The sequence below is a fragment of the Pseudopodoces humilis genome, chromosome 5 (assembly GCF_049639895.1).
Source record: "Pseudopodoces humilis isolate 2021_Gansu_Grassland_sample_001 chromosome 5, ASM4963989v1, whole genome shotgun sequence".
NCBI classification, from domain to species: Eukaryota; Metazoa; Chordata; class Aves; order Passeriformes; family Paridae; genus Pseudopodoces; species Pseudopodoces humilis.
Genome location: NC_142204.1, coordinates 34,779,094 through 34,806,462, shown reverse-complemented (window position 1 = coordinate 34,806,462; position 27,369 = coordinate 34,779,094). Strand labels below are relative to the sequence as shown.

Below are 27,369 nucleotides of genomic sequence, written 5' to 3'. Positions count from 1 at the left end.
TGTATGCAGCTGTGACCTCTAAAAGGTTTTCAGAAAGTGTTGTAGTGAAGTCCAAGATTATATTAAAATCTGGAATCAATATGCCAGTGTATTCCAGTGGCTCTGGAAAGAGAGAAGGTTCTATTCAATTGCTGGAACTAATGTAATGTTTTACTAAAAACTGAAAATGTTTACTCAGCATAGTCATAAGTAAAGTGAGACTGTAGACTGACTGGGCAATGGAGAGAAAAAATCCATGCCAAATCCTAACATTATGGTCCTTCTGGCTTTAATAATCTGCCCTCAAGAGAGGAACACATAAGAATTATTTTGATTTTCCTTTATTGTTTTTCTGTCTTGGGACAGGTTTACATAGAAACCATCTGCCAGGGCTAATAACTTTTATGTTGTCTTTAATGTGATCATCTTTATACATGTAAAAATTTCTAATGTTTTTCCTGGTTTAGTTTATTTCACCCAAAGAAACAGTAACTGGTTTTTACTTCCAGATTTAGTGTCAGTCAAAGAAGATTCATTCAAGTATTCATGAGTACTATATGTGTTTACTCACAGATATTTTCTTCAAAACAGTTACATTTACAGCCTTCATCACTATGTTGGTAAAATGTTCCCAATTACAATTTTATTTAGCTTCACAGCACTGCAATTACAGTGCATTCACAGCATTACATTAAATGCTTCACAGCATTACAGTAAACTGGTAAGGGAATTCCCATCCTTCCCAGAGAATGATAACACACACAGTAACAGAAGTCATATTTGAGCTATCTAAACTCTGTCTATATTTTAATCTGGGCAATGGTAGGCATCTAAGATTCAAAACACATTCCTCTCTCTCTTCAGTGATGTCTAAAATGAGCTCATAGGCTTTTGAAGCACTATAGGACATCCTGCAGGTTTGGGTGGCTCATTCCCACTGAGATTAATGAAAACTGTGTAAGTTTTGCTCAAACACAAACCCACAGTTTTCAAGTCCTGAGAGTACTGTATTCAAGCAAGGTAAGTTGATATGTGACTAAACCAATCCCCTGGCTCATTATGCTGTAGAGAAGCACACTTCAGCAAAGTCTGCCCTTCTCCATTAGCAGTGCTGGAAAGCCAGTGCAAAATGGATTTTAACAGATCCATGTAATTTAGATGCCTGCTGTAATCCGTGGGAGCACTTCAAAATTTCAGGAAATCCTGAGCAGTTCAGGAGGGCATGCTGCAATTAAGCTAGTACCAGTCTCAGCTGGCAGGGAGAGCGCTGCTATTACACTGAGGTTCTGTATTGGTTTGTAATCCTGTTTTATAGATCAGATCTCTAGAAACAGAGAAATAGGGGTGTTCTTTCAGTGCAAGTAACAAGCTCCTGCATTGGCCTCTATAAGCTAGCTCGCTAGTATTTAGACCACTGGCCTGTGATGGCATGCACTATTAAACAGTTGCTGTGTTTCTCAGAAGTATTGTGTAGTGTGAACTTTGAGTTTTGCATAACTTTGTCATTGTGCCTTTGTAATATTCTAGGTATTTATTTGTAAACCTCTTTCAGTAACTAGAGCATAAAAAATTTAAATATCACAAATGAATTTAATAAAAATGGTGCAAAATTATTGAGGGCAACCATTTATTCTAATTTTGTGTCTATTTTTTCCCTCAAAGGTTCATAACAGTCCTCACTGTTACGGCTCAGTATATACTTGTCATAGGTCCATCAGCTTATTTTTTTCAAACCAAGAAGAAATAATGATTTCAGGACATGAAGTAAGAAAAAATGGAATCAGGTAAGTGTTCTAATGGTGAGTTTTAATATTTTATTGCAAAAAGATAATGTGGAGTTTGGGAAACGGATGCTTCTTTCACAATCCAGATAAATCAATTTGTTCTGTACCTCTATTGATCCCTTGTTGTATTTGGGCTGATAGAGCTCTAGTGTGAGCAGCTGTAACAGTACTGATGTAATACCTGAGTGGGGATAGAATACACTCCCTGCATTTATTGTGTTCAGCTTCTCATCTGTAACTTAACAATCATTCACTCTGCTTTTTACAAAGTCTGTGTCAGCCAGTCCCAGCTAATCCCTGGTGTATCCTGACAGCATTGTGACAAGGCTATCATTATTTATTATTGGTAACTATAATTAATATAAGACATGATCTTCTTTTAGATGAGTCTGAATTGGTTAAAACAAAGATCTTGAGCCCCTTTGGGGAAAAAGCTCAACAAAATATCTCTGAGGTACATCAAACCTCCAAATTTAGCTTTCTTTTTGTAAGTAAAAAGATGTGCCCAAGACTATCATAAGTATATTTTACTGGTAGATAAAGTACAGAAATTTTAAGAAAGTTGTTGAGGGGCTTTTGTCATCCCCTGTGTAATGCCTTTAGTATCTGAGAATGGTCGCTATGGTGATACTGTTCAACCCAACAGAACAACTTTGGAAGACCAGGAATAGATCTGTGCTTATTATTGTCCAGTGGTCTTTCACCAAAGGAGGAAGAGCTACAACTTTTTTGTCAGTGGTATTTTCTGTACTGCAAGTTTCTCCATTTGCAGATGTTTAAGCCAGTGCTGACCCAGTGCTCAGAAGGGCTGCTGGTGGCCATAGCACCATATAGCTCCTTGCCTAATGCAGCATGCTAGTGAACTCAAGTATACCTCAATGTGGTGTGCTAGGCTTTGAAAGTAAAGATGCATTATTCTTTCAAGCCTATAATTTGTACAACTGATAGGTGTATACAACAGAAAGCCCTCATTTTTGATGGTTGATACAGAGAAGTAAACATAAGATAGTAAAAACATGATGAAGAATTGAACGGAGTGACTGTGTACACCCAGGAAAAAGAGTTTTTTGAGTTAGAAGGTGATGTGGTATTTTTCTAGCATGAACCTCATCTCATCTCATCTGAGATCTTTGATGTAGACTATATTTTTCTAGATTAATATTGCCTCAGACAGTTGGAAATGCTTTCATTGAGAGACTGGCTGATTATATTCTGGTGAAGACTACCTTTGGTTTTTCTCTTGCTTGGGATGGAAACTCTGGTATTTATATTAAGCTGACAGAAGATCATAAGGGAAAATCTTGTGGCCTTTGTGGAAATTTTAATGGCAATAAATATGATGACCTGATACTTCAAAATAGTAAGTAAATAGCTTATCCTTTGTGTGAACAGTTTCCATGTTCATTTAAAATACAGTGCTGTATAAATATAATGCTGGAAAAAGGCAGTCCTGTGTCAGTTATTTCAGTAAAATAGTATATCTGCTCTACTTTTACTTCTCTTCTTCATTAAAGATGCAAAGGTCCTAGTTCAAGAAAGTATTTATATGTGCATTTAAGAGTCTTGCTCAGCAAAGCACTTGGGGTGTGTTTATCCTAGCTGACAAAAATGCCTTCAAACAATAAATACATAAACAAATATTTATGTTTTTCTCTGTGTTTAAAGATGGAGGGAAGAGCAACATCTTGAGTCATTCTTTTATAGCAGCATCGTAATAATCCTAGTTGAAATAAGTAAATTTCCAAGCTGTTTCCTGGGAGTTCCTTGTATCTCCTTGCTGGTCTGGTGGACTATGGGCCTCTGACTACCCTCTGGGATGAGGAGCTGCTTTGTGCAGTGTCTGAGGCAGAGATGAGTTTTTAAACTTGTATTCTGTAACCTAAGTAGGGAGGACTTCATGGGGACTTTTGTCCTACTTGAAACTAATGTGAATAAAAAAAGAACAAAAAAAAAAGAACAAGAACAAGCTTGAAAATGTGAGGATTTTTCTCACTCTCTTATACAAACAAAATAAGATTATCTTACTGTTACCATTAACTGCTGAGAGAATCTAGTCCCATGGCTCTGCATGTTCTCAAATCACAAGAGGTATCCCACAGTAACTTTTTTCCCTGTTTTCAATGGTTGGTAGTGGAGCTTTTAAACTTCCTTAGGGAAGGGATGTTCATTATACCTGTCTTTACAGAGTCCTTAAAAATCTGCTGGAATATAAATTTTTTATATTTTTTTTGCCATAAGAGCAGTAAGTTTTGTGCAGTGACTTCTGCACACCAGAGTACAGTATGCTTAATAACTAGTTTAATCTGCTGATGTGTAATAATAGAGAAAAGTAATATTTGGAGGAAATAATGAATTCATGTGATCTTTCAAATTCAGTAATTTCAGTATCTTTAGATGCATTATCTGTTATAAAAGATTTCCAGCTCATACCTGTCTTTATTTTTGGAGCTAAATTTTTTCACCATGATAATTTCATCTAGCATTTTTCTTTATCAGAAATGATAGCATAATTGCAGTTTACAACTGAGAGACAAATGAATCACTTTAATATTGAACCAGCTGTATAAATGGTGCCTTGACTCTGAAAATTCAAAGCATGAAATTCTGCGATCTTCACAAGAACAGATTGCTAATTCAGATCCAAGCTGCAACATTTTTCTAAGAATTTCTAAATCTTATCAATCATTTGATATAATGATTTCTCTCTCCCAGCTAAACTACTTCCCTGAGTAGTGTAAAGGTAGTTCTTACATCTATCCTGAGTCTTCCTGTGTCCAAATGCTCATTATTCGTAATGCTTAAATAAATGAGCTACTGAGAGGCATATCATAATCCGTTCCAAAGTACAGTTTAAAAAAAACATCATTTTCTGTTTCCTGATCTTCACCTTTAATGTCATCTTTGTATTGCTTTAATATGCAAGACTGGATCTGTGTATAGAACTGTTTCAAGGACAATGATTTTATTTTGTGGTATTTTTTAAAGACTTAGAAGTTGTTTTTTTTTTAAGCCATGTAAAAAAGTACATTAAGTATTTTTAATGTTTTAATAGAAGAAGAGTTATATCGACAGGTTCACCTCCAGATCAAATCCCAGCCTTTTATGTTTGGGAAGGGTTTTCTGCAGAAAGAACTACTCTGTCAGAGAGGAAGAAACATTTTAAGTCTCCTTCACTTATAAGTAAAACAGACTGAAGGTTAGAAGCTTATAGGAATTTATTTGTGGAGATCCAAGTATATATATCTCATTAGTGTGCTTTGTGGCTTTCCACATTGCAGTGTCCAACTTTGTACCTCTTGTGCTAGAAGTTAGATTAAGTTTTCTGTAGTACAGCTCTGTGAAAAGGAAAAACCCTCTAGATGATTTCATTTCAATATCTTGTCTCCTACTTGTGTGTAGATATACATAACCATAGCATAGCATAGACAATTAACGTCAGATTCTTCAAAGTGGAGGCAATATACCCTTTTAAAACTAATTAAGAATGCAGAGGAAATATAAAATTTAGTTCTTGCTGCTAGTATATGGAAATTTTGTGTCTGTTTTTTTTACTGCCAACCTTCTTGTATGTTTGTGTATCTAAGCCTGTTGCCATGACTTCCAGTCATGCATCTTGTTCATTAATTCTCCCATGTTCATGCTGTGAGGAGACCTGGGCATCTTGAGTGTGTGTTGTAGGGCTCTTCCACAATAAGGGAAAAGGAGGGAGATAATAGCACTAACTGACCTTTGTGAAACATGTTGAAAGTCTTCAATTTCTTCAAAGAAATATATTATTTCTTAAGTATTCAATCCCTTATACTTGTCATTATTTGTATATTTGTTATGAAATTATCAGCTATTGCACTTAAAATAACCCAAGCCAACACCTTGTCATGTATTTTTCAATATTTTTATTTATGTGTAGTGTAAAATACAACCTGAAATAAAAAGGAAAGTTATTATTTTTCTTTATGACTCATGCTGTGAAATGCTGTCTTATGTTTTTGTGCTGAGAATTTTTTAATTGTTGCTCTCCCAATGTTTTTATGCAGTAGGTGAATATACAGAAGACATTGCTGAATTTGCAAATAGCTGGGCTGTGCAAGCCTCAGATGATATAACTTGTGTCCCTACTGCCTCAGATTTTTCCAGTCCTTGCTCAGCCAATGCAGAATCCACTGAGGTAAAATATTTATATTTTATGTATATACATAGATCCATGCATATGTATGCATCTATTTTCTTAATCTTCCCTGCTACTGCTGGTACAAGAATCTAACAATATACACGATGTTGAAAAAGCCTTGAATGCATTGAGGCTTTGGGAAAGATTCAGATTAGGGCTGTTGCTAGGGAGTGCCTGAAGTTCTTCATACGTTTAGCTTAAAAGTACAAAGGCTCAGATTGGATGTGCCAAGTGGCACCAGTCTGCTGGCAGAGCTCTTCATTACTGCATTAAACTTGGGCTCAGTTTCCAGTTCTGGCATCTTACACCTCATTATTTTAGTGACTGTGAAATACTGCAGAAATAGTTGCAGGTCAGCTACTGCATTGACACAAAATGCTTTTCTTGGTAATTTCACACTTTTTCATCCCAGGTGGTTTAGGACCAGCATGCAGTCAAGCAGGCCAACGTATAGAGGACAAATTTTAGGAAGAATAATGAAAGAGATATAATAGTAAATTGAGACAGCACCATGCTCAAATTTTAATGGGGATATAAAGGACCTTAGGTTGGGGAAACAAAGCTAAAGAGAATGATGCCTGTTCAGAAAGTTTTGGCTAACTTCCATTTACTGTTTCTCCTTAATGCACAGGACATATTCTTCAAGTGCCAAATATTCCTACAGTTTCCTTTTCTCAGCTGTCATGAAAGTATAGATCCGTATTCTTATATTTCAAGCTGTATGAATGATCTTTGCAGGTAAAGTACTGGAATTCTTGTGTATTTGATCTTGACATATGAAATGAATGCTCAGTCTTTTGTGTGGGACCAGAATGAAAGAACACTGAGGGAAGTTGGGAAGAACCAAGTTCAAAATGAAAGAGACAGGGTTTTTCAGGGGGTGATTTGTGTGGGAGCAAAGGGCACAGAACAAGTCTGACAAGGGATATTTTGATTGCTAAAGGCTTACACAGATTCAAGGAAACACTAGACAAATAAGTGGAAGGTAAATTCATGGAGCATCACTCATGACATAAGATGAGCTGCTAGTCACAAAAAACCCATGAAACTTGTATCTGGAGGCCCTGAAACAGAACTACACAGAGATGATACTAGGAAGAAATCTCAACAATACTGGGGGAGCTGGGCCAGTTGTCAGACAGCCTGGACTGTTTTTTTATGAGTAACCACTATCATTCAAATTAGTAGAATTTTTACAAAATGGTGCCATTTATTTTAATTCAGAGCTGCCAAAAGAAATTCAACTCATTTGCTTTGGTGGGAGTCACACCCCCTCAGATGCTGGCACTGTAGGCAACCTGGTATTTTTCCCTGAGCTCTCCAGACTCCTGATTAGTTCTTGTCATTCAAGTTAAACTTACACTGCAGTAATTGAAGAGATAATTGGGCAATGTACCATTTTCTTTTTAGTAAGGTTTTCAAATGGAGAAGTAATTGTCAGAAATAAGAGGATTTTTTGCAGAGTATATAATTCTCAGAGTATCACCAGTTTAATCAAAAACACACAGAAAGGATCACAAGACTAAACATAAGGATCACTCAGTATAATCCATTACTACTTTTTAATTTAATTTCTGATGAATGTTTAGTTTTCTGATTTTACCGTAGAGTCAAGATGGAAGAATTTGTGTTTGTAGGCAAACATTGATGTTGCTCAGAAAAGAGATGAGTTGCTTCTGTAGGGTCTCTGTATAACTCAGGAATTTACTGTGACTTTTGAAGAATAATGAAAACTAGTTTTTTCAAGTAGGGTATTGAATCAGTGCTGGGGTGTTAAGGAGCGTTGGATTTTTTGTGAACAATCTGATGTGTGTTCATGTGAATTTTGTGAATGTTAAAAACCTTGAAGTATGTGTGTCTCGGAATTTAATTAATTTCGGCTTATTTTGTTTATAAAAGAGACCTCTCTTCTTGTGGCTTAGTGTCAGTTTATGAAGGCTTTTTGTGTGGCCATAGTATAGGCCAAGTATTCTTCCTATTAAGACCCATTTAATTGGATTAGATAAAGAGAGTGGGAGAGACTGATCACTGTAACAGAGTATAGTGGTGTTTGATTTGATAATAGATGTGTTGAAAGCAGAACACAAACATAATATAACATATTCTTAAGACAATTAATTTTAGAAGCATGATCCTGTGTGTTGAGAGGCAAACTCAGTTGATCTGTCATAAACATGCTTATAATAGAAATGTCATGTTTATGACTAGTTTATTTTGGCATCAAATCTTCCACAGTGAATGTTGCAAGTTCAACTTTCACAGTAACAAAAGTTTGGTGTTATTTCACCACGTGACTTACATCTGGATGAAATTTGAACTTACCTAAACATTAATGAATGTCTTTTTACTTCATTCTGGCAAAAATGCACTATACAGCTCCTTCTGTATAGACTAAGGCAGAAATATTGTCTTTGCCCAAGGCTGTGCTGTAAATCCCTGAGCCTGTCCACAGTATTCAGTGGATAATACTTCTGGCTCTGAGAACTTCAACACAAGATCAGAAGACCACTAATAAGGTTCTTCTCATCTAAATTCAAGGCAATTGGAGACTTGAAGTTCTCACTTGAACCAGAAAGTCTTTTATCAGTGTAGGTCAGAGTTTCTCCATCATGCAGGAGGGAGAGGCCTGAGATGGGGATCTTGAGAATGCTGAGTTGTCCATTGTCTTCACGAAAAGGTCCTATTTCTCTTTCACCTCAAGCAGCCCTTTTTAAAAGTAATGGACTAGTTGTTTTGTTCCTTGTTGTAATATTAAAATGAAATAACTTCTTGTGAGATCAAATGATAAAGCCACAATGGTATATTCAGTATAGCTCATTCTTTTTTTATATGTTCCCTACGTGCCTTTATGACCAAGTGGTGTCAGCTATGCGTGAAATATCCGGTGCCATGTCATAAGGCAGAAATTTGTAGATGGGATTTGTGTTCCTTGATTATTTTTTTATTTATCATTTCAGAGTGGATGACGATGAAACATACTGCAGGGCAGTGACAGAGTACGCTAGAGCATGCTCTCACGCTGGGTCCCCAGTGCGGGACTGGAGGGATGACTTTCCTGCCTGTAGTAAGACTCTTTAATAAAGCATGCTATGCGACCTTTGAGATATCCCATGTATTCAGTTCAAGTATTCCATCTTGACAACATTTTTCCTTGTAAAACTCAAACCTGATACTCAAGCTGATCAGCCAGTTTCACTCTTGCTAGCAAACAGTGAAGCCAATGACTTGCTAGAGGAATATTTTAATGCCATTGTGCTATGATTTAGATCCACACAAAATTCATGTTTCTGTGGATTTCTTGGAACATCATGTGTGCTGATCATGTTCTAGGACAAAGAGACATCTGCGGAGATCTGTTGTTGGTCTTTGTCACAGAAGACCTTTCAGCCTCAACTGGCCCTGTAACAGAATTAATTTAGTTAATCCAGCTCCTTCTTGTTATCACTACCACCCATCAATAGCAGCTCAGTTTCATGCACAAGGCTTAGAACTAGCTGAGATATGAATATGTTTCCCTGTCACAGAAGCTATAGCTTATTTTGGACAGATGATACAAGGATTTGCTAAAGAAAGACTTAAATATTGACAAGAGCTTCACCATAGCTCATCAGTTATAACTCCTCTAGAACATCCACTTGATCTGATTACCTGCCTATACCAGAAGAACTGCACAATGTTTATTTGACAGCAATGTTTTCTAGCATGGAAAGAGAAATTGCACTAATGTTCAATATATCATGTGTTTTTTTTTAAGCTGAGAAGTGTGAAGACACCTTTGTTCACCGTGACTGTATCAGTTGTTGTCCACCAACTTGCACATTTGAAAAAGATTGTCTTGGCAGCAATCTGCACTGTTTAGATGGCTGTTACTGTCCAGATGGTAAATATTGTTAGTGTTATTTAAAAAACTATGTGTAAAGCTAGTATCCAACATCATAATGATGTCTAAATAGACTGTGGTTAAAGCCTGAAAATTATGAATACTGTAAATTCTGCCCTAGCTGTTGTTATTGTCACTGTGATACTGCTCTTTATTTTGTGATAGACATATATCTACAAAGGTCTCTCAGCATGCAATATCAGTTAAAATCTGGAGCTGTTATTAGTGCTTCCTACAATAAGATTGTAGGAGATTTAGTCTACTATATTTGAATTATTCAAAACTCCATAGAAATTTTGTTTAAACAGAATGTGTCATGCTCTGTACAAGAAACCAAAGTTCCTAAGACCTGTACTGGACAAAAATTATTGACTGGACTATGAACTGTTCTAGTTCTAGACAGACTAAAAATAATGAGATTTCAGAGTCCTTTCATTTTTTAGTCTGTACAGTTTTATGTGGTTAAGGCAGACATTTTTCATAACGCAACAATTCAGAGTGACAATTTCTTAATAGGGAGCTGAGCTCTCAGTACTCACTGGGCAACTGTTTTTGCTGGTAGTTGCTTAAGACTGATGACATGACCTTCTGGCAGATTGGAATATTTGAGTCAGATGGGGGAAGAGCAGTGATTCAGGGTTTGTTAATTTGTTTTAGATCTCATTTATTAACTTCTTTCCCAATAGGTCTCATTATGGAAAATGGAACTTGTATCTCTTTGTCGAATTGTCCTTGTATTTATCACGGAACTGCTTTCCCTGTAGGCTCAAAAATTGAACAAGAATGTAGCAACTGGTATGTGAAAGCCTGTGTGTTTCATCTCTCTAGGATTACTGTCCATAATTAGTTTAACATCATAGTCACACAATTTAAATAATAGCTACTGTATGTGTATCATTAAAATATACAGGCTATTCATTGTGAATTCAAGGTATATTCATCAACTCAAAGCTACTTGTCTTGCTAAAGATCAGAACACTATTTCTCTATTTTGTGATTTTTCTTTTTAGTATTTGTGTTGGTGGCATTTGGAACTGCACTGATCATGATTGTCCAGGTATTTGTATTTCTTGATTATTTTCTCACTTCATAACAAAAATGATAAACTTTTATGAAGACAAGAGAACATAAGACATATGATCCAAGGCTTTTGGCTGCCAATTTAGGAAGAAAGATTAAACAGGTGGATATTGACAGTAGCTGTGAGCCAGCTGGAATGGAGCTGTTATTTGCGTGATCATACTCATCCTGACTTTTCCCTCTTTCTTCCCCTGCCTCAGTGTGCTACCTCCACTTCTTTTTTTTTATCTCTTGTTTATGCTCAGTGTTATTTGCCACAGATGGTGTATTTTTACTGCCTGTGCAGTACCTAGGCCAGGCATAAGGATCTCCTCACTTGTAGGTGCAACTTTATTGTAAGTAATAAGAAAACCATCATTCTGATGCTATGGGATAGATTTCTCTCTTGTAATAGCAACTCATATTTGAATAATGATCCGTATCTTTAAAGGTAGTATGTCTCTGCAGTGAGTTACACAGAGGAACATGCAGCATGCAGGTGGTGAAAATGCCTTGGTAGTTGTCTGTCTCAGACAAGATTATATTATGAAGCTTGTGTAAAAGATTTTTTTGCGAATTAAGGAGCCCTCTTTGAATGAGGTAATAAGGCTTAGCAGTTGTTAAGCAAGGCTTGACAGAGTGGATCTGTAATGTAAAAGAATTGCCATTGAGAACCAGTCTCGGTGTCTTGTGTGTGTTGTGTGTGCATACGAGGGGTTCATTATGACTACTTTGGTCTGGTCCCAGGGTCTGAGTTGCTGTTAGTAGTGGGAGCAAGTTAGATGTGCTCCCACTGAGGGATCTAGTTCATGTGCTCTGATGCTACCTCATAGTGTGAATGAAAGTGCAGTAAGTGGGCATGAGCTGGAGACTTGCTTCAGCAGTGCATTCCTGATTTGAACTGCAAAAACCCCAAAAATGTGTGCCCTGATGACACCTGCTCCCCTTCATACCTGTGGTAACAAGCAGTTCCATAATACCTAGAAGGATGGAGAAAGAGGCTTGTCCTCTTTTATGCTGGCTCATGGAAGAAAAATGATGAAAAAATTCTAAGATACTTCTGAATTGTCTTTTGTATTTTAATTATAGGCATCTCACCTAGTTAGAGACAAAAGATGCTGCACATGGACGTGTTCTTTATGAGATAGTACCCGTTGGAAATAATGTTTCTAGCATAATTTGTTTCTAAATGCCATTATTGTTAGATTAAAGTTAGTCTGGATTATATACTTAGAAATCAGGAGAAAGTTTCTTTTTTTTTCCTCTCTTACATAATTTGCAGAATAATGATACATTCTTGTGCAAGTGAACATTCTTTATACTTTTACTCTCAAGCTGAGTGCTCCATCATAGGCAGCTCTCATTTCACAACATTTGATGGACGTCATTTTACCTTTCTTGGGATTTGCCAGTACATTTTGGTAAAAGGCACTGGAAAAAACAAATTCACAATCACTTTACAAAAAGCACCTTGTGGACAGGTAAGCCACATTTTTTTGAAATGTTGAAACAATCAGGTTCATCCATATTTCAGGCAGTCTTCTATGAGTTCTAATGTAAACTACTTGGTTATGTTAAATAGAAAATATAAACGGAATTCATCTTACAGCTGTATTTTGTAATTTTGTTGCAACGTGTTATATTGCCCTTTGTAAAAACTATTGCAGCTTCTGAGGGATGAAGTCTAAAGAGTTACTCATTTATGCACATTAAAGTTGTATAAACACCTTTAGTTATGGTACCAACAGATGTCAGGCTTTGGAAAATCTGCTGTTGGCAGCACTGTAGGTTTAATACATCACTATTTAGGCAAGATTTTTTTTTTTGTAGCTTTAGATTTTTATTTGATATCTTATATTTAATTTGTTGGAACAATGCTTTTCAGAAAACCATCTGAAACTAGGCACCACACATACTTGTTTGAAAATATTTTGGCAGACATTCAACAACAGGCTTTAGCAATAAAGGTGCTTATAAAGAGTACTTATCTGTGAGAGTGGATTTAATGATGCTGTTAGACTCTCAGGAGACGGGGCTTTGAGACTGTGACTCAGAGCTGACCAGGTGCTGAGGACAGGGATGACTGAACACCTCAGCAGGGAGCAATGCCCTGCTCTGGGACTGTCTCTCATGTTCTCCTTTCAAAAGCTTGATTATGAGCTGGTGCCTCTCTGCCTTTCTTGTAAGCACCTCCTTCTTCTGCATAGGTGTTGAGACAACTGTTTCTGTATTTCAACTGGCTTCAAGCATGAAATGGTTGGTTAGGTAGCCACTGAGAAACAAGGTTGCCACTGGTAATAATGCTCTGTACAACTGTAGGCACCTCGAAAAGTTTCTGGATGAAAACAGAAGGGTCCCTGGGGAGCATAAGACACTTGGTTTCAACTAATTCTGTGTTGGCTTTTGTCCTGTACTTGGGTTCAAAAATTCTGCCTGGATTGCACACTAAAATGGCGTGTGTGTGACATAGTTTATAGGTCATGATTTTTCAATAGTCAGATATTTATTAATTATTGTAATGTAATACTGGAGAATTTATATCCTTTTTGTCTGTAATCAGAAATCATCACTACATTTCAAGGTGAGAAACACCTTAATGTGTGCCAAAGTTCCTTTTTCCTGCATTGCTGCATTTGTGCTCTGGTTGCAGCAGCTTAATTAGATAGGGTCAGACTCTTGCTCTACCAATGGTTAACCCATCAATGAGCAGTACCCAGGGTGGCCATGCAAATATAGAATTTTGAACCCAGTACCAGTACCTGGGGACCACTGTCCACTTACTATTATACTGCCATAATAGCTAAAATGCATTCTCCTAGCATGTAGAGATTATACATAAAAAATATTTTATTATGTTGTACATACAATTTTGAGTGCTTTGTTTAATGCTTTGAGCAATAGTTTACAGCTGATTTACCTGATAGCAGTTCTGATATTTCCTTTCTATATGCTTTCCCCCCACCCTGTTTGTTTGTTTGTTTGTTTGTTTGTTTGTTTGTTTGTTTTCCCTGTTTGTTTGGTTCTATTTTCCACAATAATATTAATATCATTAGCTGTTTCTGATGGTGAAACTTTTTTCTACTTAGAACTTTGACCACGCCTGCATTGAGTCTATAACACTAGTTCTTGAAGATGATGTGAGGAAACAAGTAACTCTCACAAGATATGGTCAAATCCAAACTGTCCCTAACCAAGTTTTTAACCTCAATGGTAAGAAGTGTATGGAGAAGAATTACCAGAGTTCTTACTCTGTCTCTTATATGCTCCAGAACTTTTTAATAATATCAGTCTATGAAGAAAGAATTTCTTTAAACATAGCTTATAAAAGCACATGATCAGTTATTTCTTAGAACATTAGTAAAAATTATAGAAATTTACTTTTATCGTCTGTGAAACAGTTCTTCATTATGCCCTCATTTCATTGCATTTCTTATCTTAGAGTACCTAGAAACTTCACTCATTTTGTTTGTGTTTAGGGGCAGAGAGGTAAGAAAAAGCAAGGAAGTGAAGAGACCTTGATGCTTGTTTAAAACTTTTTAGTCTAAATAGAATGGAATAGAATCTATTTTCTCCATGAGATCTATATTGATTTTCACTGCTGACTTATGTTGTGATTTCAGACAGGTTACTTCACATTTTCAGAAAGTATAGTAAAATAAACCAGCCTTAAAAGCACGTTGTAAAATCAAGCACTGAGGATAGAAATGATATTGCTGAATTTTGAAATTTACAATGACCAGTTACTGAAATTTTAGTCTCTCTCTGAAAGAGTAGAGTAAAATTCTTACCCAGCCTTCAGCAAAACAGAGTTTAGGGAGTCCTACGTTGGTGATTGCAGTAATGTCTTCATAGAATTTGTCCAGTCACAGTACTATTTTTGGCATTCACGGCTTTCTATGGCAATGAGCTTCATAGCTCAGTTATGCTCTATGTTGACAGTTTTGATTCATAATTTGATTGATAACTTCATTTTATTTCTTTTGAATTAGTCTGTATTCACTTTCTTGTCTCTTTACACTGTCTGCAGCAAATATAAGCAATTAAAAATATTTCAGTGTTGCATTCTTGATAATTGTCTCTAGTAAGTCTGATTCCCTAAGGACATCTTTAAGAATTTTACCTTCCTCTCTCAGTTTATGCACCTGAGTCTGTGTGTGTGTGCATGTGTAGAGGCTGCTTACGAAGGTGGATCTACTTTAGGCCTTCAGCTGCAAATAGCCCAACAATGTGTAGCAAATGAATGCTGTGACTGTGAAATTTCCATTTCCTCACATAATAGATTTGTTGGGAAGGAAATCTGGGAATTTGATAGGGGCTCAGTTCACATGCAGTACAAGGAAGGAGCTATACCAATGTCATGTCAGTAGTGGTAAGAGAGAACCTTCTATCTAAAGATTCAATACACTTTACAAACATTTGTTACTTTTATAATATCACTGCAGACTAAGAAATAAGAGGTTTCTTGTCTTGCCTTCTCATTACCAGAGGCTTGCAGCTGCATTGCTTTCTTCTAAAATAAAAAAAAACAGACAGATGCAAACATGGTTTCTAGATAACTCACAGATACAGAAAGGTGTGCGATTTTTTTTACTGTCAACAGTAGCTGGAATTCCTGATTTGTGATGTTACTGGAAATAAGCTCAGATGGAGAATGGGTGAGGATATTTGTCTGATAGTGAGGTTGTGCATAGTTTTTCATTTTATTTCTGGATTTTAATTTTTTTTTTCTTAATGGATAAACCATTACAACCTGGAAGCTGGGTTTCAGTGACTTTGTTTTTCTTCTTCTTTTGCTATGTTCAGGGGCTATTGAAATTCAGAATGTATCTTCTTTCTTTGTTCAACTGAAAACTAGTTTTGGTTTGAAGATACTATTTGCTAAAGATGGAGAGAGGATCTATGTTCAAGTTGATGTCAGATGGAAGAGAAGAACATTAGGGCTCTGTGGAACGTACAATGGAAATTTAAGAGATGATTTTCTGTAAGTTGCATGCTGTATATTTATATCATGTTTAATAACAAGTGAAAAGTTTTGTTGAACATCATCATCTGAGTATTTAATTTTGCTAATGTGATCAAACTTTATTAAACTAACCAATATAAAATGTCTTTATTAAAATAGCCACTTTTTTAAATATGAAACTCAAAAATGTAGGCATTCTCAGATGTTTTGCTAAGTAATTAGAAAAAGCTACCATATTATTTGTAGAAGTTACTGGATGATTATATTATTTGAATGCACTTTTCCCTGTCTTGATGCTCCCTGATCTTCAGAGCAAATATATGAGCACTGAGATAAAAAGTGGGTGATAATCACATAGTTGACACTTACTACTGCTTGATTTTCCTCCCCACATCAAGTTATAATGTAAAAGCAATATAATTCTGAACCACAGGAATATTTTAATTAGAAGGAGACACTTTCCTTGCTTTTTAACCTTATTTCCTCCAAATTTCCTCAAGCTATAATGTCACAAAACTTGTCTGCACAGCAGACTTGGAGTCTAGGAACATTTTCATATAAATAAAATATTGAGGAAAAAGTTTCACATGCCCTCTCTTCTTTTGTACCTCAGAGATGGAAATTCTTTTGGCAGGTTGACTGTTCAATGTGAATATGCATCTAAGCCTTTTTAATGAGCTTGCATCCTCACCCATGTAGACCCAGGATGCTTGCAGTGTTGATATTTTTCCTTTGCAGATCTCCAGGAGGGATGATAGAAGGGACCCCTCAACTTCATGCCAATGCATGGAAGGTATCCTCAGCTTGCTCCATGCCTGTCAATATTCCTGTGGTTGATCCCTGCAACATGAATCAGCAAAATGGTATGTTTTCACATCGGAGTCTAGACTTATTATGTATCTTATTATTATGGGACAGTTTTCCTTTTCTCTGTGAAAAAGTTGCACATACATGTATTTCAGTTTAGATGTGCATTTTCTTTTCTTTATTTATTTTTCTTTTTTTCTTTCTTTTTTCTTTTATTTTTTTTTTTTGGCAAATACCATTTTGCCATACATTTAACATGAAAAATGAAGTAAGTACTCGATAAATAAAAGCTAGTTGGTCATTTAGTGCTGGGCATACTGGCTATGAGTACTAAATATACATGCAGAATTTTAGCTCTTTTATGGTCCTGTAAATGATGCCAGTTGAGAAGAAAGAATTGATGTATGATTGCTACAGAAAGTACAGGAGACAGTGTTGAGATCAAAAGTCCTCAATGCTTATTGCATTAAAAATTTCTTTATCCTCCAGCTATGTTCTCTGACAAAAACTGATGCAGACAATTTGAGAGGCTTGAATTTGTTCAAATTCCTGAGAAAATATTTAGTTTTGGCTGGTTGGCATGCCTACCAGCTTGTGTTGAACTTTCACTGTCTCGTTTTTGCATTGCTGCTCTTTTCAATTAATGAAGACAATGGGTAGACTGTAGTTGCCAATTGTGACAGAATGTAGTCTAATATTTTTAATATTTCAGAAATTAGATCTCACTAAGAATCTGGGATTTATCCATATTTAAAGCCTGTTGAAGCAAGCCTAGAATAACAATAAATCTCTTATAATGTGGGGCATTCTAGGAGTTTTTTATGCCTTTCTTGTCTGTCTTCTAAAAACAGCCAGATCTCAGCCAGAACAGCTCAGAGCCTTCATGCCTCACCCTCAGTTCTGTGCTAGCTCAGTGAAGGTGGAGTTTGACATAAATGGGAGCTGCTTAGAGCAGGAGGGTGGACTGCATGAGTTTCTGAAGGTCCTTTCCAGCTCGAATTTCCCTATGATCCTCTAATAATCACTGTAAAATAGCAGTGGAGAGTGAAGTGATCCACACCATGCTACAAGCACAGGCATCTTTTCTGGTTCTGAGATGATATTGACCTGATTAAACCAAAAAAAAGCATAAATTGTTGTTTGCTTGGTTACTTATTTTGTCAGGTTAATTTTCAACTGAGTCAAGTTCAGTCCTTGAATCTAATATATTGAGAGAATCCATAAATGTGAAATCCTTCTGTCAATGTGTGTATGTGGAAATGAACAAGGAGGTTGAAGGGGAGGTGCATTCTTTCAGCAGCAAAAGTGGCTTAAATATAATAATCCACATCAGTGTTCCTTAGCTATTCCACCACTTGTGGTGGTAGTCTGCTTCAGTGGCCAGAGGGCTGGAGGAGGGTTTGCTGCTGCTAGAATGTGTATGGCCAGCTTGGGATTTGCATGTCCTCGAGCTCTACTTTGTAGTACTTCCTGAGACCACATGCCTGGAAGTACATGGCCATTGTTGATGTTAAAGCTAAATGAATGTCGAGTAGGAAAACCATATTCCAAGCTTTGGGGAACTCTTTTAACTGTTCTTTAGAAATATATAATTTTGGCATTTAAATTTCCTGTGCTATAAGAGAAAGGCATAAATATTTTAGTACAGTTATGTTTATCTTAAGTGAAGTTTGCTTTTGAGGGAGTTGCTTGTAATATCAATTTTAAACTATAGAATTTTCCAGAAAGACATTGTATGCAAGTGTTTATTGCACAGCTGGCTATGTTTGGTTTTAATAGGCCGTGCTATTCATTTGACTAACTGTTATATTAAAATGGATCTGGCTAAAACAATGTCACCTCTTCTTAGCTGGGTATGCATCTCACTGTGATGTCATCAACCAAGACGTTTTTGCTCCCTGCCATGACTACATCAGTCCAGGGTTGTACTACCAGCTCTGCCGCTTCGATGCCTGCAAATGTGGAAGCAGCTGCTTGTGCAATGCTTTGGCACACTATGCTTATGTCTGTGGCAAGCACGGTGTCATCGTTGACTTCAGATCTCATGTTTCTTACTGTGGTGAGTAGCATTTCCACAATGGAAGATCTCTTAGTGATGTGTAAAACTCTACAAATTTCATTCACTCCACAAAATACAGGGGTTGGCTTCTTTTTCCTGGAAACTAGACTTGTGCCATGGTGTAATGATGTACTGGGGGGAGAATGGTAACAACCTTTACATTAGGCATCTGAATTCGGGCCCCTGAGCTACCTCACAGGGAGGTGTCTGCCCTTTCTATTGGTCACACAGAGAAATGCAATTCTTTCTTTTAAGCCCTAAGTCATATGGAAGCCCCTATTAGGATAAAGTAGTCAGGGAGTGGCAGGAGTGGAGCCATTCTCTAGGAGAAGGCAAGCTGGGCTGGCACGGGCTCCCTAGGGTGGGCAGAGCAGGGTGGGCACTACTGACTGGACAAGTAGGATACACTAATGATTTAAAGCAAAGCATTTCACAGGATCTTAGAGTGTCGTGAGTTGGAAGGGACCCACAAGGGCTAGTGAAATCCAACTCCTGTATTTCTGCTTCTAAACCATATAGCAATGCCTCAGCCTTAGCTGCACCATTCTTCCTCTCTTGGAAGTCTGAATTACTGGATAAATGCCCAACTGAACATAAAGAAAGAATAGAAAGCTACTGTTTAAAAAACTGATTATTTCAGTCAAAGAATTATTTTAACACAAACCCACCTTAATCTAAATATTTCTGACTTAAAATATTGGTAAAGCAGCATATGTTTCTCATGCATTTCAGCTAAACCCAGTGCAACAAGAGACCACTTTGCTTTGATTTTTTTGAACTTCCATGATATACTGCTTTGTTTTCTATTTTTCACATTTTAAGAGTATGCTGTTCTCCCTTCTTTCTTACTCTTTTCCTTCCAGCTGTGATGTGTCACAGTGGTATGCTTTATCATCAGTGCTCTTCTTTTTGTAAACATTCCTGTGCTTCACTTTCTGTGGCAAATATCTGTGCTGATGACTGTGCAGAAGGATGTAATTGTCCTGATGGGAAGTATTTTGAAGAGTCTGTCAACTTTTGTGTCTCAATGTAAGTAATAAAAAATGGAATGTATGTATGGGCACATTTTCCTCTTTCCAGCAAGATTAAAAGTGGCTTTGCTGCAGTTTCCCTCAAGATGTAGACTGCCTTGAGAAGATAGCAAGCAATGTGTGAAAATTTAATGTTCTGTCTTACTAATCAATAGTGAGGCCTCATCTGTCACTGTGTGTACATACATCTGCTTCACTTTAATGTCAAACTGCTTTAGAGAAGGGTAGTGAAACTTTTTTAATTCGTGGGATAGCATTTTCATGTGAAAACTTTGTTTTCCAAGTTTAGCACTTGGAAAAAAAGTGAGAAGGCACTATAGAGTAAGGGAAAGTATGGGAAGAGCAGCCAGAAGTGTCTTTTCTTTGGTCTCACAAAGCAAACCTTTTCAGTTAAATGGGAGGAAATGGTCAATGAAAGGAAATAGTTTTAATATGTTGTATATACAAAATTTTATAGCTTACCACCATGGGTAGTTACAGAGTTATTTTTGTTCATTGCAACATATATTTTGAAAAGATCAGTAAAGTTCATACTGTAGGGATAAAAACTGTTTTAAACTATTCAAGAGTGAACTAACTTCTTATCTGCATATTTTTTCATGGTTTCTAAGTAATTCTGTTGCTACTTCTAACCCATCTGGCTCTTATTGCAGAGTTAACAGACTTTGCTATGATAATTGCTCTAGTTCATGATTTTAACAATACTTTGAAAGGGAACTGCAAGTTTTCATTCTACTCCCATAACTGGGAAGAAAAAGTCCTTTCTATTAGAATAATGCACAGAATTAGAAACAGCAAATATAAAGCACAGAGACTGAGGAAAAAAAAGTCTGGCTTTGTTGAAGATGATTTGAGTTTTGCCACTGACTTCAATACAGTCTGAGTGTCATCTTTAAGTTTTTGTCTCTCAAAGAATATTGTACATCCAAGAGTTGAGCTGATGAATTAAGTTAATGTTGCAATGTGACCTGTATATCATAACAGCTTGATAAATAGAGGGCCCTTAAATCCCATTTCATCTTGTTTTTCTACCTAAATGCATGAATATTCTTTTAATAGATCTGGCTGTCATTGTCGTTACAAAGGCAAAGCCCTCCAGCCTGGAGAAATCCTTCCTACTCCAACAGGCTCCTGGTAGGTTTGAGTGCAAGAGTTTTATCTTTCTTGTATCAGAGTTTGGATGCTACTTTAAGTGGTTTGAAAATTTTTCTCATGTAGATTGAAAGTTTATTTTCAAGATTTTTTTAAAATTTTTTTTTCCACACTTAGTAGAAGGGAGCCTAGTATAAATTGGATTATGTACCTGATTATTTTAACAAAATAATTCTAGAAAATTCTGCAAGCCATGGTGGATAAGGTTTTTGTGTTATACTGCCTGCATCCTGAATCACCTGGCCCTCCATTCTCACAGGGGTTGTACTCAGATTTTTTTTATTTCAGTGGAAATTAGGAAATTACATAGTACACAAACTATGAGTTTAGGCCCTCTCTACAGATCAGGAATTAGAAAATACCAACGAAACATTGAGCAGAACTCAAGCTTTTGGATTTTAATCCTCTTTCTTCTCCTAATTTCTATTGTTTAAATTAGGTTGAATTGTATAATCTTTTAGACATGGTGGCTACAAAACATTTTTCCCTTGAATAAACATGGGTTTCCTTTTCTTTTCTAGCCAATGTTTGAATGGAACAATGAAATGTACTGAAGCCACTACAGAAAACATAGGTAATTTACAGTCTTGTCCCATATAAAAGTTGCACAAACAGAGAATTTGATATTGAATAGTAATTTGGTTTTCTCCTCATATGTATTTAAATTATGAGATACTTTTTATCACAACATACTTAAAACAGAAAGTTAGAAGCACAAATAGTCTTGGGTTTTTTCCCCCTTTTTCTGTAGTACAAATTGTACTACTCAGTCACTTGGGAAATTAAAAGAAATAAATAATTGCATGTGACATCTAGGTCAATGTATTCACATGGGAATACCTATAATTAGCCTCTGTCTGTGTTTAGGAAGCTTTAAGACCTTAATTTCTAGAAAGTAAATTTTTAAAATATATTTCTAATGGATTTAGAAGTACCTTGATAATTATGCCACCTCTAAGGGTTTTTTCTGCCTAAGGTATAATGGCTCCATCATTAAGAATGGACTGTGTATGAGATCCAGGATGCATGCATCCATATGCTTAATATTATTTGTTTTTTATATTAGAACATATATTAATTTTATATATCTGTAATACAGATTATGTTACAGACTATTATTCCAATTGCATTCTGATATGAACTGTAATGTAACCTCCATTTGTATCCAAACAAATAGATTGTGGAAAAAACCAAATAGAAAACCTTCAATGTAAAAGAACTGTTGATCTTATTTAACCTTCATTTTTCCATTTGAAGTTCACGTATGCCCTGAAGGAAAAATCTACTATGACTGCAGATCTCCTGTGCCTGGGTTGCCAGCAGCGGGTGTGAATTGTGGGATCTCTTGTGCAAACCTTGCCATGAACTTCTCCTGTGTCCCCTCACCACCCTGTGCAAGTGGCTGCATTTGCCCCCCGGGGTAAGCTTTGATGGAACAACCTGGAGCACAAGCCAAATGCATATTTTCCACTGTTCGACTCTGAAAATTTCTTTTTGCTTCATAAATTCCAATGGTATCACACTTCTAATTTTGAAACTATTGTTCTATAAATTGTCACAGAGGCGCAGTAACAGCTAAAAGGCCATCAAGATATCCAGTTTACTACCATTCCAATTGGCTGGTATTTGGGACTGTCTGGACAGGAGATGATTTCCACCACTTGCACACTGTAGTTTATTTGAATGTAAAAGCAAACATGACAAAAAATTTTGATGTAAACCATTTGTGCTCCTGCTTATTGCTGCCCAAGTCTTTTTCTCGCCTGAATTTCCACTCAGGCTTACAATGTCGATGCCAGCCTGGGGCAGGGAGGGCAGGTATATGGACTGGTTTCTGCCCTATTTCCTTTCATTCTCTCTGTCCTTTTTTTGTTTTCTTAGCTCCAGTATTTGGATTTGGTGCCCAGAAGCAGTCTGCTGAGCCTGGCAAATCCAAGTATAAATTCTAAAAACTTCTATTGTAGTTTGTGTCAGGATCAATCACCACTTCCTCCATTTGTTGCCATTCCCTCCTGACACCTCCTATGTGCACTTTCAGATTGAGGAGTCAAATATGCTGTGCAAATTGCTGTAATTGCTGCTCATCTCAGGTGGAGTGCTCCCCTTTTTTTCTCAACTTTCCATTTTATTTCACTACGTGTGTAGCCAGTGGTCTCCTAACAGCGTATCAGTTGTGCACAGCTCAGAGTATAAATGAGACTGTCACCATTCCCCTTCCAGCACTTTGTGATGTTCATAGATGACTAAGCACTGGTGAACGTACAGATTTCAGGCATAGCTATTTAAGATTTCACTAGTTCTTGCCTCTTATTCTGTAGTCCTCTAAAACCTCTGCCTCAACTGAGAACTTAGCTTTCAGGACCATTAATGTTATGGGAATAAGCAATTACTGTAAGCACAAAAAGTACATGAATCTGTAAAATAAATAAACTAGTAATAAACTGAAACATCACGGTGATATTTTCATGAAATTAAACTAGCAATATTGACTTGAAAGCTCACTTGAAAATTTGAAGAAACTAAAATTGAAGTTAGAAACAGAGCTAAAGCCTTGCTTTGACAGTCATGCCATTTCAAATTATTACTTGATTGTTTTCTGAAATATAACAGGAGTACAGACAAGCAAAATCCTAAGTTTCTGTCAAATAATAGAGTAAAACACATGAATTATTTTTATTTCATAAGAGAATAAACACTTTTTTTGCCATTAGTTGAAAAGTAAGTGTATAACACAGTGCATTTAGTAATGTTCTCGTTAAATTGTACTTAATTATGCCTTTCAGCCTTATGGTTCCAAAAAGTGAGTTTGGCTTTTAACTAGGAAGGGCCAGCTGTACTATCGTAAAAAATAGTTTCAAAAAATCTCTTTTTTATGCAAGAAAATGTTAAAAATATATCTCTTGCTATTAAATATAAGTGGATAAGCCATTAAAAACTTGTTGTGGGACATTTTACTGTAATGCAGATTTTTTAATTCTCCTGAGTTGCCATTCTTCTCTTTGGTTCTCCTTTCCCACCTTATTTCTCCCACTACCCATTGTTTGATTGAATGACCTAAACTTTTGGGGTGGAATCCTTAATTCCGCAGGAGACTGGCACCTTATTCTAGCATCCTGGGTATTTATGGTGCTTGAAAAGTAAAGCAGGTTCTGCATGGTATTGAAACCCTTTCCTTTGGAAAACCATGGAATGATAGACTCTAGTATGCAAAAAATGGTCTTGCTAAAATAAAAATGGTTTACGTTTTCTGTTGTTAAAGCTCTTACACAACAGCTTGTTGTTTAAGTCAGTAGTTCAAGAGATGACAAAGAATTAGAAATGCTGGAAGTCTCTGATATACTGTAGAAGTTGAATAATATAACAGCTCAAATTTTCATGAGGAAATGAGCTGAGAATGACAGTAAATTCATCACCCAAAGATACACTGGAAGTCGCCCTTACACTGAGCTGGAGACATGAGGCTAAACTTAGTTGCAGAAGCACAGAGTAGTGTGGAAAGGGACTTCACACGACTAAGTTAATCTCATGCCTTTAGGCAGCACCAGCAATACTGATGTTATTCTTGGGAGACATTTAGCTTCTATTGGCTGAGACTAAGTACCTTCCCAAGCCATCTGTTCTGGTGCTTTCCAATCCTTAAGAAATTTTCTGAACACTTGCTCTTTTACTTAGAGCTGATTACTGTTTAATGAAGTAGTAATGGGGTGAGGAAAATGAAAATGTCTATTCCTTTATACTTCCAGTGGAACAATGTCTAGATTTTATTTTGAGCGTTGTGTTGCATGATAACTCCAGGAATTGCTCTCCTAAAGAACAGCACTGGGAGTGTCAGGAGCATTTTTGTTAAGAAATTTAAAATTGCTAAATAGATGGAAATGAGATAGCAGAATGAGGTTGACCATATATCTGTGTCAGTTATTGATCTAATTAGATTTGACACTTTTTGCATTAAATACCTGTTTGGTCTTAACCTTGTTAGTTGTTTCAGCTTCCCTTATCTAGGCAAGTGACCTCCACTGCAGTTCAGGAGCCATTGGCAGCTCACTGTTCTGCACTCAGAACAGGACAGGCGCTGTCTGTGCAGAGGAGCTGGCACTGCAGTCCAGCTGCTGTCCTGGCACAGCAGGACAAGAGAGCAGCAGAGAGGGAAGGGCAGTCTGGCTGCAGCCCCAGCAGCTCGCATGGCACCCAGCTCCTCTGGAGCCTTCAGACAGGAATACCTACACTATCTACACTCCTGCATGGGAACTGCAGCCCACACCAACATACCCCTTTCTAGAGAAAAGGAGAGCTGCAGCTGTGAGCTTGGTGAGGTCTCCAGCTGTGCACAGTGCAGATCACTTGATTTGGACAGCTTTTGCCAATGAAACAATTTTCCTTGGCTGCATGGAAGACTGGTTGCCCTTGATGGGGTTTCAACAATACACGACACATTTAATTACCTTGATCGTCTTTTGGATTTACTCTTTCATCTTAATAATTATTTTATTTTGAAGGATGGCTGAACACAGAGGGAAATGTTATATTCCTGACAGCTGTCCGTGCACCTGGAAAGACAGAGAATTTCTGTCAGGAGAAGTGATAGCTACTCCATGTTACACCTGGTGAGTTAATTTTCCATACTTTCAAATCATCTGGATCTAGAGCCAAAGTGAAACTGATATAGAAAATGTGTTTAATACTGTGAAAATCAAAAATATAGATGCTTGTTTATAGATAGTTACAGGATATATATTTTATTAGGCTTACTGATAGACTTGGATAAGTAGGAAGACTTTGGGGTGAGTGCCTTTTCAGATCTTGAAAGGAACCTGAAGATATCCAAGTTAAAAAGCAGTCAAGAACAAATGCTTAACTTCACACACATTTGTTAGTCACTGAGATGAAGATGTGGTATTTTACAGAATAGAATATAATGAAAGACAACCAAGGAGAAAAAGAGAGATACACTAATTTTCTAGCCAAACTATCTTTGTTCAGTTAAGTGTTAATTTAATAATGAAAAAAAATCAACATGGCAGCTTTTAGTCTGTTAAAATTGCACCGGCAAATCAACTGAGGGTTTACATTTACACAAGCAAAAATAGAGGATGCCAGCACTACTTTCATGCAAATTTGTGTAAACCACTGAATGGCTGTGAAAGTAATCTTGCAAAAGATCAGCATTAACTTCTTAAACTCATTCCATATTTGTCTGATACTCTGAAACCTTACAGGTAGCACCTGGAGGTATTTTCCTTTGAAAATTTTCTGACCTTTATCAAAATTTATAAAAAATTGAATTTACATTTATTTTTAATTCATTTTTATTGTACATATGGGCTGATGGCAAAATGTTTAACACTTTCTTGCCATGGCATCACCACTATCTTCAGAAACAATTCACAATTTCAGAAGCAATTCTCTGTTTCAAGGTCTGAGAATTTTATTGAATTCACTAATTTCTGCATGATTTGAAATAAAGAACGCAAGAAAACATTTTCTTGAAAATATCCAGCAAATTACTGACATTATGAGGAGTCACTGATTGTTGGTTTTCCTTGCAGTGTTTGTAGGAGAGGTGTCTTCAACTGCACCAGTTACCCCTGCCCTGCTGTGTGCACCATTTATGGAGACCGACATTATTACACCTTTGATGGACTGGAGTATGACTATGTCAGTGACTGCCAAACTTACTTGCTAAAGGTAAGAGGATTGGCCATATGGTTTCTTGTGTCCATGAGGAAACAAGTATTTTGAACATCAATTGATCTATAGAAAAAAGCATTAAGAAAACACTTGTAGAACAGATGTGGAAGAAGAACCTGTACATGACATTTTGTGCTCGTCTGTTCGAAAATGATATGTGGGTATGCTCTTGCATATCTCTATGGTTTAGAGAAGAGGAAAAATCAATGTTTTCTGTTCTACCTTAAGCATGCTTTTGTCACAATGAGTAGTGAATAACACTATAGGAACTGTTAGAACTGGGCATAATCCATAGATTTATTTAATAATTATCTATAAACCCTGCTTGGTCTAGGGTTAGTGATGAGCTCAGACTGCTTGGAATTCTTCTTGAACATGACCTGCATCAGATCTGGATTTTATGTGTATAATAATATCAAACAAGATGATTTCATAATTCAACAGTGAAATCATTCATTGAGATTGTCTGGCAGCTACATGCTAATGTTCCTCATAGCACACACTTAGAGCACATTGCTAGCTTTTTGTTTAAAGATACCACTACTGACATTTAAAAATATAGTCTATTACTAAAACCACTCTTGTTTATTATAATTATTGCTATTTTAAGATTAAGTGTTCTCAGTTACTGCAATATGTTTAGAAGAATACACATTTTCCTGACTGTCTAACTTAGCGAATAAAGCATAGCTTCTCAACAAAGACTACTGTAAATAGTTTTTTTTAAGTATGTTTTAGTAGAGTATTCACAGCTGTGGAATTAAATACATTGGTTCCAGATTTTTTGTGTGTGTTTAAA

The 27,369-nt window shown here is 36.6% G+C and overlaps 1 protein-coding gene across 1 annotated transcript in view; it reads left to right on the top strand.

The window, feature by feature from the left end:
- The window catches only part of OTOGL (otogelin like), an 89,451-nt gene that overhangs the window by 7,941 nt on the left and 54,141 nt on the right, over positions 1-27,369 (top strand). The window contains exons 7-25 of the mRNA XM_005519540.2: positions 1,642-1,763; positions 2,918-3,123; positions 5,801-5,928; positions 6,563-6,669; positions 8,889-8,995; positions 9,686-9,811; positions 10,498-10,606; positions 10,822-10,868; positions 12,206-12,351; positions 13,957-14,080; positions 15,674-15,851; positions 16,572-16,696; positions 18,490-18,699; positions 19,563-19,728; positions 20,790-20,864; positions 21,404-21,456; positions 22,140-22,302; positions 25,379-25,486; positions 26,429-26,567. Coding sequence (XP_005519597.2) covers positions 1,642-1,763; positions 2,918-3,123; positions 5,801-5,928; positions 6,563-6,669; positions 8,889-8,995; positions 9,686-9,811; positions 10,498-10,606; positions 10,822-10,868; positions 12,206-12,351; positions 13,957-14,080; positions 15,674-15,851; positions 16,572-16,696; positions 18,490-18,699; positions 19,563-19,728; positions 20,790-20,864; positions 21,404-21,456; positions 22,140-22,302; positions 25,379-25,486; positions 26,429-26,567 — 2,439 coding nt within the window. The remainder of the gene's footprint in view (positions 1-1,641; positions 1,764-2,917; positions 3,124-5,800; positions 5,929-6,562; positions 6,670-8,888; positions 8,996-9,685; positions 9,812-10,497; positions 10,607-10,821; positions 10,869-12,205; positions 12,352-13,956; positions 14,081-15,673; positions 15,852-16,571; positions 16,697-18,489; positions 18,700-19,562; positions 19,729-20,789; positions 20,865-21,403; positions 21,457-22,139; positions 22,303-25,378; positions 25,487-26,428; positions 26,568-27,369) is intronic.